The sequence below is a fragment of the Melitaea cinxia genome, chromosome 21, assembly GCF_905220565.1.
Source record: "Melitaea cinxia chromosome 21, ilMelCinx1.1, whole genome shotgun sequence".
NCBI classification, from domain to species: Eukaryota; Metazoa; Arthropoda; class Insecta; order Lepidoptera; family Nymphalidae; genus Melitaea; species Melitaea cinxia.
In genome coordinates, this window is record NC_059414.1 from 4848220 (window position 1) to 4861981 (window position 13762).

Consider the following 13762-nt stretch of genomic DNA (forward strand, 5'->3'; position numbering starts at 1 on the left):
AATCTTTTACTGTGGAAGCTTGTCGTCTTTGGAACTCATTGCCACTGTCTATAAAGAATGCTCAAACATTAGAGACATTTAAAAAACTCACAAAAGAAATGTATTTATCGTCTTAATGTATGTCAAGCAATTTTATTTCAATGAGTACTTTATGCTATGATGTTTTGTCTGTCATTTAAAATTTATCAGGTTTTTTTTTACTATTATTGATATATATGTATTTGTGTATGTATGTGTATGTGTATGTATATGTAAGTAAGTATTATGTATATGTAAGTAAATGTATTTGGTGTACATGTACGTTTGTGACTATGTTCATATGTATGTTACATAACATTTTTGCGCCCCATCCCACACTTCTTATTTAGTCCTCTGCCCAAAGGTTGCCTGGAAGAGATCGCTGTATTAGCGATAAGGCCGCCTGTTGCAGCTGATGCAAATTTTATTTTTATATTTCATTTGTTATGCTGTTAAAATGTTAAATAAATAAATATTTTGAAATGGCTCTTAAGACTAATATTCAAGTATAGTTAACTGTTCAGATATTAAAACCGAAAACTTAACCAATTTCAAACATTCCCGTAAGTTTTATTATTATTATTATTTTTTTTTTATGTAATAGATAATTCGCCAGTCACATAAAGTTTAGTTGAACCAACCAAAGTAGTATAACGCACTAATAGATTGACGTAAACTATAAACTAATAACTTCCCATTTTACAAAGAGAGTCGTTACTTTTCAAATGTTTTTCTCCTATCCTTAGCTCCACTTAATTTGCTGATGTCAGAACTAGTTTCCCAGTTCCCGTACTGTACAGTACATGTTAGTTGGATGTGACTAGCCCGTTGGCGTAGTTCGTAGTCGTACCGCTTTATGCTCCGAGGGTTGTGGGTTCGATTTCTGCTCGAGTCTGGATGTACATTCATATTTATACGTCGCTTACCTTAGGAACAGGAGGCCGTGTGTGCGTGTGTGTGTGGTGTGTGCTACGGATAGTAACGAGTAGAGGGTGGGTACCGGCGGGTGGTAGGGCTGGTGCGGGTGCGCGTGCGCGTGCGGGTGCGCGTGCCAGGCGGGCGCGTGGTGCGGCGGGCCGGGCGCGCGCCACGCCGGCGCCGGCGAGCGCGGGAAGCTGCCCGCCCACGCGCTGCCCGCGAAGCGCGCGCCGCCCGCGTACCCGCCCTCCGCCTTCGCGAAGTCCGGGTGCCGCCGCGGGGCGCCCGCCGCCGCTCCGGCCGCCGCTCCTCCCTTCGCGTACTGTCCGTTGTATATGCATATCATTTATACTTCACACACCGTGCCCCGCTAAGGCGCTGCTCGCTTTGTAATAGTGCCTTCGATAAACAAAGTGCGTACTGTAAGGCAGGTGTTTATAAACTGTCAATCTTACGGTAGTATTTTCACACAATTCATATGATCTTATTTCCTACAAGGAAAAAGTCGACATATTAAGTTTATGTTATAATTGTATATCTCTGCTAGTAAAATTAATAAATAGTTTATATGCACCAGCCGTTAGCCGTTGCTCTAAAACGTCGTAAAGTTACGCCTTTTGAGTACAAAGGTCTTTTGACAGAATCGCAATAATGCCATAGAATAAATACGACATTTTAGCGCAGTTAGTAAAAGTTTCGATAAAGTACTCACACTGTTTGATTACCTAATGTTGTCCATTCAAATTAGATATAAACTTTCTTGTTTTCCAGAAAAATACTAGTTTTTTAAAACTCAACCTTAGCGGAGCAACTTCTATATTTTTGCCATATTATAGTAAAAGGATGCTGAAATTAGTTTTTAAAACCATTGTTAGAACAACTTAAAAAATTTATAGTAACCGAATTAAAAACTAATTTCCCAGCCTTCGTGATTTGTGTAACTCTGATTACACTAGCCATGAGCCCAAATATGATCATAATGATGATTAACCGTAAATGTTCTAAACACATCTCAACTAGACCATTTCATAGAATACTTTCGTTGGCTCAGTTAAGATGAGTTAAAACATCGCTCTTTACAAAGCTAAAACGTCGATGGTCCACTTATAGCTAAGCTTACATGATAACTGTGAAAGCATGCAAATGAATCAGTGACAACTTTTTTTCACGTAAAGCCACCACCACACACTCTAAACCTTAACTTCCATGTTCTTATTGTTTGTTAAATTTTGAGTCGGGTTTTGGTCCGAAACGTTACGTTTTTGAGAATCAAGAAGCCAATTAATCACACCGCAAGCCAAAATTTAGTAAAACGAAAACTGAAGAAAATTAATTGTGACAGCTTGAAATTTCGTTAAGCGAGTGGTATTATTTATAAAAAAATATAATTAAATGAAGCCAAAACCACGGATGAGTTCCACCTTCACAGTCCAATGTAACCCTCGACACGAAGATATCGAATCGAAAATTACAAAGGACATCATCACCACGTCATCATTGGGATTTACCGGAGACATTGATCTTACATTAGTGTGAGAGGGTGTCAAAAATCCGATCGTACAACTTGAGTATTGACAAACGGAAGGTCAAATTTAAAATTTTCTAAAAGGGGTGCAGGTGGCTGGAAGAAATTACTTACAAGCCAGACAAATCATTTCGTCAACAAAAAGAAAATGTATCAAAATGTCACATCAGTGTCAGATCAGTCGTCGCTAATATAGGGTGACTAGACTAGACAGACTACGGGGGACGGGTCTACGGGTGGGGGTGGTAAGTGCCCAACGACGGCGGCTCGTGAGGCGTGCCCGGTCGCCAATATGGGAAGCGGTGTTGAGTGCGTGGTACAAACGGGGCGTCCGTACGTAGGGGCGGACGGGCGACGGCAGCGGCGCCACGAGCTGGCGCGCGAGCTGCGAGCTCATGAGCGCGCCTCCGGACATCTACGGCAACACACTCCGTCAGACTGGCGCGCACACGCGCTCGCTAGGCGACGCTCCTAACTACTACTCCCGTGCGTCGTGCCATTAGGGCTATGACGTCTAACTTTAACTTGGTTTTATGAAAAGAGGGGGATTTTTAACAGAATCTAGTAAGCCTCGATATTTCTATTTCCAAGATAAAAACAAACAAACAGACTATTGTAAAAGTACCTAATTAAATCAATGAAAGGCCCCTGGAGTTTATCAGTCTTTTCTAATAAATTAAACTTTGTCTAATGTTAAGCATTGCAATGTATTTTCATAACTTATTATTCCCTAACCAGATTTCCGTCAGCAACAATACAAAGATTGTTTTTTAAATCTGTATACAATTTATTCTACAATTTTATAACAGTTTATTTAGGAAGCACAAAATGTTGTTAAATAAATTTTCATAACAAAAGATCAGTAAATCTAACAAAAATTTAGAAGTCAATAATATTATATTTAATATTAATAATAAAGAAACTAGTAATTTGTTCCTTACTTGCTAACCATGCTTATACTAAATGTGTCTCGATATCTCTATCTACTTAACTAGTTGTCGAATGATATTATTTTATTATTACAATTACGATATCTATAAGCACATCTAGTTCTTTAATTATAATCAAGAACATTTTTTATCTATCGCAACTTTAGATTATAAAAAAATTACTAAAATTATGCACACAAAAACAGAATCAAAATGAATTTTTCATTGAAGACGTTAGATTAAAAATTAATTTAAAATAATAGTTACACCGTTTTTTGAGTCGTGTCAAGAACATTCTAAAGATGCGATATTTTCCATGTAAATAGAATCTTGACAATTATATACTAATTTTGATGATAGTTAAACAAATCTTAAGAGTATAGTCGAGTTCACGCACACAATCGACACGAACGTACTACAGTCGCAACTCACGCCGCAGCAGTAAGTAGTCAGATACGCACCTCGTGTGGCTGTTGCGGCGAATGCGGCGGATGCGGTGGGTGCGGCGGGTGCGGCGGGTGCTGCGGGTGCGGCGGGTGCGGGTGCGGGTGCGGCGGGCGGTAGTAGTCGGGGTAGGGCTGCGCCGGGTGCGCGGGGTGCGCGGGGTGCGGCGGGTGCGCGGGGTGCGGCGGGTGCGGCGGGTGCGGCGGCTGCGCGGGCGGCGGCGCGGCGGGCTGCGCGGGCGCGGGCTGCGCCGCCGCCGCGCCGCCCGCCGGCGCGCCCGCGCGGTACCCGCCGCCGTAGCCGCCGTACCGGTACTCGCCGCCCGACCCGTAGCCCCTGGAAACGAGTTGAGGAACACTCCGTTTGATAAACAGGCCCACGTACTGTAACTGAATGCAGCTCGATCTTAACGAAGGTCACAACTAAATAATACTTCTTTAAAGTAGTCTTGTGTTTCTGTAGTGAGTGAGGCGACCGGCGGTCCTGGCAGCACACACCGGAAGTGCAAGTGCAATCGCAAAGCGCGTTGCCGATATCTTCTGGTTTGCATCTATAGGCTACGGTAACGAGGTGATCGGTACGCTTGTATGCTGCCCTGATCGTATAAAAAAATACCTCACTAAATTATCATTCATTGCGCTTGCGGTATCTGGTAGTATACTACAAATGTCACGTTTGCTGCATGCTCATTAATCTCAAAACCATAACATTAAGACACAGACTGAATAAAAAAAAATTATCTTTTGGTATGTAACGTCTATATACCTATCACCATCGGGACCGTAGGGCGGGTAAACAGGCCTATTCGACGGATAAGGAGATCCATATTCATACCCGTAACCTTGCTGATAGCCTGTAAATAAAAAATTATTAAATTACTTATATTTTGTTTAAATCACGTGTACTGAATATTATGTTATTAGTAAGTAAAATACATAAAACAATATTTTATAATGATCAGAACGACAAATACAATGTACAAAAACCATCACTATTATTTATTACCTCTATCAGCTATTCAAGCAGTTAGTCAAACAGACACAGCGTTAGTAGACTAATCAAGCTGTAGCAAATTCACAAAAGCTGAGAAGCCAAACCTATTTCTATAATTATTAATACGAACCATTACAAAGCGTATGACATAAGTACTATTAAATCACTACACAAATTCAAAAGAGAAATTTCTCACGTCTATTGAGAAACTAGTAAAACATTATATCTCATATATTTAAGAATTCTGACTTACAACCTTATTATTCAACTATTTCTGTTCTGAAATAAAACTTATTTAATATGCATTTTGACATATTTAGAAAAATTCCACTAAACTGTTCACATCGATATACTGAAGATTTACAAATTTTTATATCCAATTGAAAAGTTTTATTTCAAAAAAATACATTAGGCATGGAAGATTAAGCATTCATTATTGATAAAAGCAATTCTTTAAATCGATACTTTATTTTGAGAATGAACCAAACCTCTATTGTTTATATCGCATTATTAGTTTATATTAGTTTATATTAGAACTAAAAAAATTACTGTAAATTCTATATTCGTTTTGCAAGTCTAGAAATGTATCGACCTAAAAAGATCTTTTATTTCATTCAGCTCAAATTGCTATTTAAACGAAAAGATTAGGAAGCAGTTTGGCAATGGTTAAGTTCGTGGGGGGTTGGATTTTAAGTTAGTTTGAGGGTGTGTCGGGGTCGGGTGTGGAGTAAAGGTTAAGGGTTGGGGGTTTAGTACCTGGGGGTCGCCTCGGCCCCGGCGGCTCGTCGAACGGGTTGGAGGCGGCGAGGTTGTCGCCGCCCGGCCCGCCGCCTACAACCACACGAGGTTATACCACCCGTTACGTGCTTCGTGGAAATCTACTGACACTACTTAACTTGCATGTTTCGGAATTATTTAATTAAATGTATGACGTTATAATAATTGAATTTAAGCATGCAATAACTTCGTCAGTGGATTTCCTTAATATATTTTAAATTCACAGATTAAATCTCGCCACGAAATAACTTACTTAACCCTACATGAATTAAAAAAAATTATGATATAATTATTGATTCTATGATATTATATAATTATATATTATGTATTCTATATATATTTATTCAATGGCGATCTCTAAGCTGGTTGAATTATGATGGTGCATAATTAGTAAGGAGATAGTGACAAGCAAACTAAAGCCAAATGATTTGTTAGCTATTGTCATAAGAACAACACAGACTAATTCAATACAGCTATGACGATCCTTATGTTAGAACTACATTTTAACGAACACACATATGTATAAAGACATATATATGGCAAGTAGAAAATTAGTCTATCCTGTTCTAATTATTTAGCTAGTAAAACTTAATCGTCAAGGGTTAGTTCAGACCGCATAAATAAAAACAAGCTCCGAGCGTTGTTCTCCGGGAACCACGAAGCGCTTTTCTAACACTATATCTATGTAGCGCTTATTTACAGCGTAGACAAATTTTCCGTGCAATCGGTTAAACTAAACACTAATGATTCGAGGTTGGGATTATTTAAGAAAAAGAAGAATATTTACATATCCATCAAATTGGTAAAAAACGAAACAATATAATTATGAGTATGTTGTAATTTCAATTTGAGGTTTTTTCTTGAGGTTTAATTTATTTTAACTTGTAGTAAATGAAGTAAGTGAAATAAAACTTTGTAGCATTTAATACTGTAGTAATTTGTAGGTGGTAGATGATACAGTTGTGTTGCGACACATTTATATTATTTATTGTTAATTAAAAGTCTTAATCAGATAGGTGGTACATTATCATTCCCTGCCTACCCCTCTGCGAAACAGGTGTGAGGTATCTGTGTATTACAATTTACATTATTAATGGAAATCCAACAACACGTTTTATTTGTTTTTAATGAATTTTTGTATTTCAATATATCAGTTCAAACTAGTATGATCGCACTGTTGGCACAGAATTTACTAGCAATTGAGTAGTACCTTAGTATTGCCACATGTATACTCGGTTTTGCCAAGCTATAGATATGCCCGAGGTAGTTATGATTCGTGCAGTGAAGCAGTACGGAGAGCATTGTGTGTGCGTGTGTGCGTGTGCGCGTACCCTGCGGCTGCGCGGGCTGCGGCGGGTAGGGCGCGTAGTGCGCGGGGTAGCCGTCCATGGGCGCGCCGCCCTGCCCCGCGCCGCCGCCGCCGAACTGCTCCGCCGCGTTGGACGAGCCTGCAACAGCGCGCTTGCTGTACACCGCCCCGTTCGTCACAGGGATATAGGGTTTAATGTTGAGGTATATATGTATAACTGACGGTAGGGCACAGCAGGAATTTCCTGCCCAAAAAATATGGAGCAGTCCGACTTTGTTAGTACCTTACAGAAGACCACAGCTAAATAATACTGTTTTCAAGCAGTATTGTGTTCATGTTGGTGAGTAAGGTGACCGAAGCTCCTGGGGGGATTAGGCATTGCGTCGGCAACGCACTTGCGATGCTTCTGGTCGTCTTCAGGAGTCTATAAACTACGGTAATTGCTTACCATCAGGTGAGCCGTACGCTTTGTTTGCCGATTATAGAAAAAAAGGTACATTCTTCGACGGTTAGTACCTTTTAAAAAATAACACAATCATTTGATTGTTAGTGCAGGAGACGATTTTAGATCCTTGAACCTCACTCTTAGTTAAGTACCGATGACTGAATACCGCAAGTGCTTAATATACTTATATATACAATATTATAAAGCGGCCGACAAAATAGTTGATGTTACGGTCGGTTACTTCAGTAGCGTAATTTGATAACTTAAGTTCTACCATTGTGTGTGTTCATTAGATATGCTTTCTAAGAACAAAATAAATTTTTGATACTAAATCAAGGTGTACAAATAAAGTAACAACATTTTCTTACCTTATTATAGTTGACGTAATGACATAACAATTGGCAATTTTAAATACTATTTTACTTTAAAAAATAATGATAAATCACCTGCACTCGCCGTGCTGTTAGCCTTGCCACCCTTCTTCTTAGTGGACGCCTCGACCTGGTTGATGATGGGCTGCGGGTCGATGCCCCCGCGGTCGAAGTGGCACTCGTACGCCAGCAGGTTCTTCGTGTAGTGCTTCCTCAGCGTGTAAGCCGCCGAAGACGACGCGCCGATGCCGAGCAAACCCGCAATATCTTTCCACGTTTTATTTTTCGTCACCTTGAAAGACAAATAATTATACATTTACGACACGATTGAGGTAAGAAATATTAGATGTAAAACGACTATAACTTGTACTATTAACGACTGATAATCCCACCATGATTTTTACGATATTAACTTTGTAAGAAAACGTGCGCTACGATCGACGGTCAGCGGTCTACTGATCGACGTACTATTAGTACAAAACAATGTTCGTGCAGTCGATGCGTTCTCGACGAACGTTCTAATGATAAAAATTTATTAACTATCGTTAAAATGCCGGCCAGTTTATGGCGGCTATTCGCATAGCACCGACATGCACTAACATAAATCCGACTTCAGGTCTATTAGTTTTACTTGCACAAGTACGATGTGAAGTTTTAATACCGCACTTAAGTTGGGTTGAAAGTTACGAATGTTTGCAACCACACACAAATATAATTAGATCTAGGAAATGAATCTGTCTGGAAATACTTTAACTTCTTTTTAAAACGTTAAATTTTTTACTTTTTCCAATCGAGTTAAAGTTGGACCACTTTCTTTCATTCGTTTTATTTATACTGATTTAATAAGTCATAAGAGACTACGACCCACCTCGACGAAGTCGCCGCGGTCGCGCACGAGCAGGTAGAGGCGGTAGAGGTCGAGCGGCTGCTTGGAGATGGTGGGGCAGGCGGCGATGGGCGTGCGGCGCTCCTCCATGAAGGTAAGAGACTACGACTCACCTCGACGAAGCCGCCGCGGTCGCGCACGAGCAGGTAGAGGCGGTAGAGGTCGAGCGGCTGCTTGGAGATGGTGGGGCAGGCGGCGATGGGCGTGCGGCGCTCCTCCATGAAGGTAAGAGACTACGACTCACCTCGACGAAGCCGCCGCGGTCGCGCACGAGCAGGTAGAGGCGGTAGAGGTCGAGCGGCTGCTTGGAGATGGTGGGGCAGGCGGCGATGGGCGTGCGGCGCTCCTCCATGAAGGTAAGAGACTACGACTCACCTCGACGAAGCCGCCGCGGTCGCGCACGAGCAGGTAGAGGCGGTAGAGGTCGAGCGGCTGCTTGGAGATGGTGGGGCAGGCGGCGATGGGCGTGCGGCGCTCCTCCATGAAGGTAAGAGACTACGACTCACCTCGACGAAGCCGCCGCGGTCGCGCACGAGCAGGTAGAGGCGGTAGAGGTCGAGCGGCTGCTTGGAGATGGTGGGGCAGGCGGCGATGGGCGTGCGGCGCTCCTCCATGAAGGTAAGAGACTACGACTCACCTCGACGAAGCCGCCGCGGTCGCGCACGAGCAGGTAGAGGCGGTAGAGGTCGAGCGGCTGCTTGGAGATGGTGGGGCAGGCGGCGATGGGCGTGCGGCGCTCCTCCATGAAGGTAAGAGACTACGACTCACCTCGACGAAGCCGCCGCGGTCGCGCACGAGCAGGTAGAGGCGGTAGAGGTCGAGCGGCTGCTTGGAGATGGTGGGGCAGGCGGCGATGGGCGTGCGGCGCTCCTCCATGAAGGCCAGCAGGCGCTCCACCCAGCCGCGCCGCTCGGGCGCGTCGTCCATCTCGTACAACTTGCCCAGCGAGTCCGACTTCTGGCGCAACACAACTCATCATACACCCGGCGGCTGAGCCAACGTCGACAATCGGCACAGACAGTTCGATTCGTCTCCACGAGCCACTATGTGTGCGTATTATACTGGTTTGGTTATAGACGCTTATTCGGACCGCTTTGTTATGCGAGTACTGTATATAAATTAAAAACTTGATCCTTTGGTACAGAGATATTGCTCTTTTTTAAATTAAATGAATCCAGGAAATTACCAAATGCAATACTGAAACTATCAATTATTACCACAAACATATGCAGTTACTGTATCGATTAAAACTTTACGCACACACAGCACCAACGTAGATATGACTTGAAGCATCTGTGGACTGGTACAGCAACTCAGCCATTATATTCGTGCAATATGGGAGCGAGAGTTCCATTTTGATACCAAGTGAGTATTGATCGGGTATATTATATGAGCTACTTATGTGAATCTTAGCAAATCTTGTAACTTTGAGCATCGTCATAAAGATCAGAACTCTAATACAGTAATTTGTACACATGTAACAATTTAAATATTAATAATATTATAGTGCTCCGAAATCATAACAAAATCATTTCAATCAGTCGTTTTACAAAAGTATTTTATTTTATTTTATTAGCAGTATCATGAAAGCTCCGAATCAAATTCCATCCCATTAAATAATAAATACCCATCTTTGATGTTTCATCACACCTTAGCAACTGCATAAAATACTAAAGATCCCTTGCGATCTTTTGGTGTTGCGAATATTCATAGCCCATGGTCGCTCTCACTTTGCTTAGTTACAAAGCAGTATTAGTATATTATTTTATTTCGTGCACAATGAAATGAAACGTAATGTACATACACATCTTTAAAACTGATAACTTATTTATAATAAGCAAAAGTTTATTAAATTATTAGTTTGGCACGTCGTGGCATATTAGAGGCAGGCAATATAATGATCTGATTATTGAATGTTATTTTTCTAAACCAGGCATGCTACATTATCAATATATTTAGATAAAGAAGAAAATAAAAATATTATAATAATAGAACTGTGAAATAATAATACTGTAAATCTACCATACTCATACCAAATAAATACGCATAAATCACCTTGAACCAGTACACAATTTTTTGTAAATTACAAAATCAAACTACAATAGCTACAGACAAGACTTTTTAGTTTAACCGGAACTGTATTAAAATTATCAATTGAATGGAAGAAAAAAACCAACACCAATAGGAAGAGTATAGCTGGAAGCACAACAGATTGTAGTTTTTAAAGCTCAAGCGAAAAAATAATTTTGATTAATTTCGCACAACATTCCAGATAAGGTCCGATCAGTCGTCTACGGGGCATTATGAATGCATGGTATACGTAAATCGTAAATATAATTATGTCGCCATGCATTCACGCGGTTTTGAGCACTACACATGCTTAGTGAGCTTTAACATGGATATAAACCTTTGATCTGTAGGACTCCGGCGCTATGTGACTGTTAAATACCTGAAATATACGACACAATGCAATGCTTCGTCTAGACATATTGTTAGCATAACTAGGGAGGTAAAGTTACGGCAATCATTAGGGGGACAGTGTCGTCATTGAAAATAAGATGTGCACATGTTATTATTGACAATTACATATAAGAACTGTTAAAATTAATTTAGTGTGGTGGGTGATTGGGGGATTGTAACCAACATTCTACGTGTTTAACCAGATTGTCTTAAAATTATACAAAAAATTTACAATTTGTACATTTACATACAACAGACTTGTTTGCTATACAATCCGTGAGGGTTTTCAGGCTTACACATATTTACACAGACAGGAACAATTTTTATCAACACTGATATAATTGTTAGTTTTTATCGAAATATTTTACAATGATATTTAAACAAAATATATAAAGTCGAAATTGTTGTCTCCTCTACAAACTTTGACTTATGACGTTCGTGACTTCTATTATATTCATATTCGACATTAAAGCTCCAAATGTTGGTATTAAAGAGGCATGTATTTTATATACATTTTGTTTTTTAATTTACTCTGTATCAGTTCAGCATCATACCAATATTTTAAGGTAATTTTTATGGAAAAATTACCTTAAAATATTATTTTCCTAATTTTCCAAGTTCGTGGCCTATGACGTCATCCGTTCAAGCGGCATCTGCCTTTGAATAAATCCGACGACTGTGTTTTATAACTTCTGATAGTAAAGACGAAATGACGCGAACAAGTCTGTTGGTAGTGTCGTGGTAGGTGTGGAGTGTGTGGCGTGTGTAGTGCGGTGTGGAGTGTGTGGTGCGGTGTGGAGTGTGTGGTGCGGTGTGGAGCGTGTGGTGCGGTGTGGAGTGTGTGGGGCGTTGTGGAATGTGGTGCGGTGTGGAGTGTGTGGTGCCGAGTGGAGTGTGTGGTGCCGAGTGGAGTGTGTGGTGCCGTGTGGAGTGTGTGGTGCCGAATGGAGTGTGTGGTGCCGAGTGGAGTGTGTGGTGCGGTGTGGAGTGGGTGATGCGTTGTGGAATGTGTGGTGCTGTGTGGAGTGTGTGGTGCGGTGTGGAGTTTGTGGTTGGGTATGGAGTGTGCGGTGTGGAATAAGCGGTGTAGTGTGTAGTGCGGTGTGGAGAGTGCGCTATGAAGAGTGCAGTGCGATGTAGTGCTTTGTGTGTGTGGTGCGGTGTAATGCGTTGTGTGTGTGTGGTGCGGTGTAATGCGTTGTGTGTGTGTGGTGCGGTGTAGAGCGTTGTGTGTGTGGTGCGGTGTGCAGAGCAGCTCACAGGGCTAGAAGGCGGGCGCGGCCAGGGCGAGGGCGAGGTGTCGTAGTCGTCGTGCGCAGAGGAGTGCGAGGCACCGCCGGGCGAGGGCGAGGGCGCCGCGCTGCCCGCGCCGTACTCCTTGCGCGAGCCCTTCGGCGTGCCGCACTGCTCCTCGCCGGACGCTGGAACGAGCGACAATAACGTTATGTACATGTTACTTGCTGCACAGAGCCAGTGGAAATGCTGCTACTTAACGTGTCTCAATAACATAGTTTTCAGAATAAACTAGATATCAAAAGCACAAGTTTTTTTTTATTTGTTTGTTGTTTTGTGATTGTCGAGATCAGTACATTATTTAGTCTCATACTCGCAAGTGTAAGAAGAGTTGCTATAGACCTTAATAGGCTAAGTTTTGTGGAAAGAAACATAAACAATGCTCAATATTTTAAAGAGATAGTAACACATAGATTATTGTTTTTCTTCAACTCTATTTGTCAACCCTGTGCTTTAACTGAGGTAGGGCACAGCAGGAATTTCCTGCTCAAAATATGGAGCAGCCCGACTGGGGTAGTACCTCGACCTTACAGAAGATCACAGCAAAATAATACTGTTTTCAAGCAGTATTGTGTTCCTGTTGGTGAGTAAGGTGACCAGAGCTCCTGGGGGGATTAGGGATTTGGTCGGTAACGCGCTTGCGATGCTTCTGGTGTTGCAGGCGTCTATAAGCTACGGTAATCGCTTACCATCAGCTGAGCCGTACGCTTGTTTGCCGACCTACTGACATAAAAAAAAAAATAGATCGACTATAACGAATCAGCAATCAAAGTTGTGTGTTATTAATAAAGACATTATTGAATTACATATACATAGTCTTGTCCTAAATATTGTTACAAAGAAAATAACATTTTTTTCTATAGCATGCAACGTTTATTTCTACTACAGAGTGTTAGTTTAATAGATTAATATAAAACCATTAAAATATATATAAAAAGTGTCAAAAGTGAAAGTGTGAAGACCCCATTGGCTGCAGAACAGAAACGTTGCGACCAGTTTTCAATAGAAGCACGCACTCTTTCAATGGGAAAATTCTTCACTGCCAATCGTATAGATTGTTCTAGGGACTCTCAAATTATGATCATATTGAGAGCAAGCCATACTCTTTAAAACTGACCATAAATCATGCAGCGGATTAAGATCGGGACTAGATGACGGCCAGTCTTGAGCTTTGGTGAAGCCCTTAACGTTGGTTTTTAACCAAGATTGCGTGGATCGAGCTTGATGACCCAGAACCAAGTCTTGCTGCAAGGACAATTCTTGATTGTTGAACATGGTTGTTGTTAAGGGGCTTAACTACCTTCTCTGGAATGGTATCTTGACACCTTTTTCACAAAAATATGGCTCAGTCACTCCTTCATAGCTAACACCCTACCAAACCATCACTGAAGTCG

General features: G+C 41.5%; 1 protein-coding gene across 1 annotated transcript in view; it reads right to left on the reverse strand.

Annotated features, from left to right (window-relative positions):
- LOC123664251 (trithorax group protein osa) overlaps nt 1-13762 on the reverse strand; it is a 76162-nt gene that overhangs the window by 4045 nt on the left and 58355 nt on the right. The window contains exons 6-15 of the mRNA XM_045598845.1: nt 12336-12496; nt 11023-11064; nt 9384-9572; nt 7805-8021; nt 6936-7052; nt 5584-5658; nt 4600-4687; nt 3852-4170; nt 2799-2876; nt 1019-1258 (exon numbers count right to left, since the gene is read on the reverse strand). Coding sequence (XP_045454801.1) covers nt 1019-1258; nt 2799-2876; nt 3852-4170; nt 4600-4687; nt 5584-5658; nt 6936-7052; nt 7805-8021; nt 9384-9572; nt 11023-11064; nt 12336-12496 — 1526 coding nt within the window. The remainder of the gene's footprint in view (nt 1-1018; nt 1259-2798; nt 2877-3851; nt 4171-4599; nt 4688-5583; nt 5659-6935; nt 7053-7804; nt 8022-9383; nt 9573-11022; nt 11065-12335; nt 12497-13762) is intronic.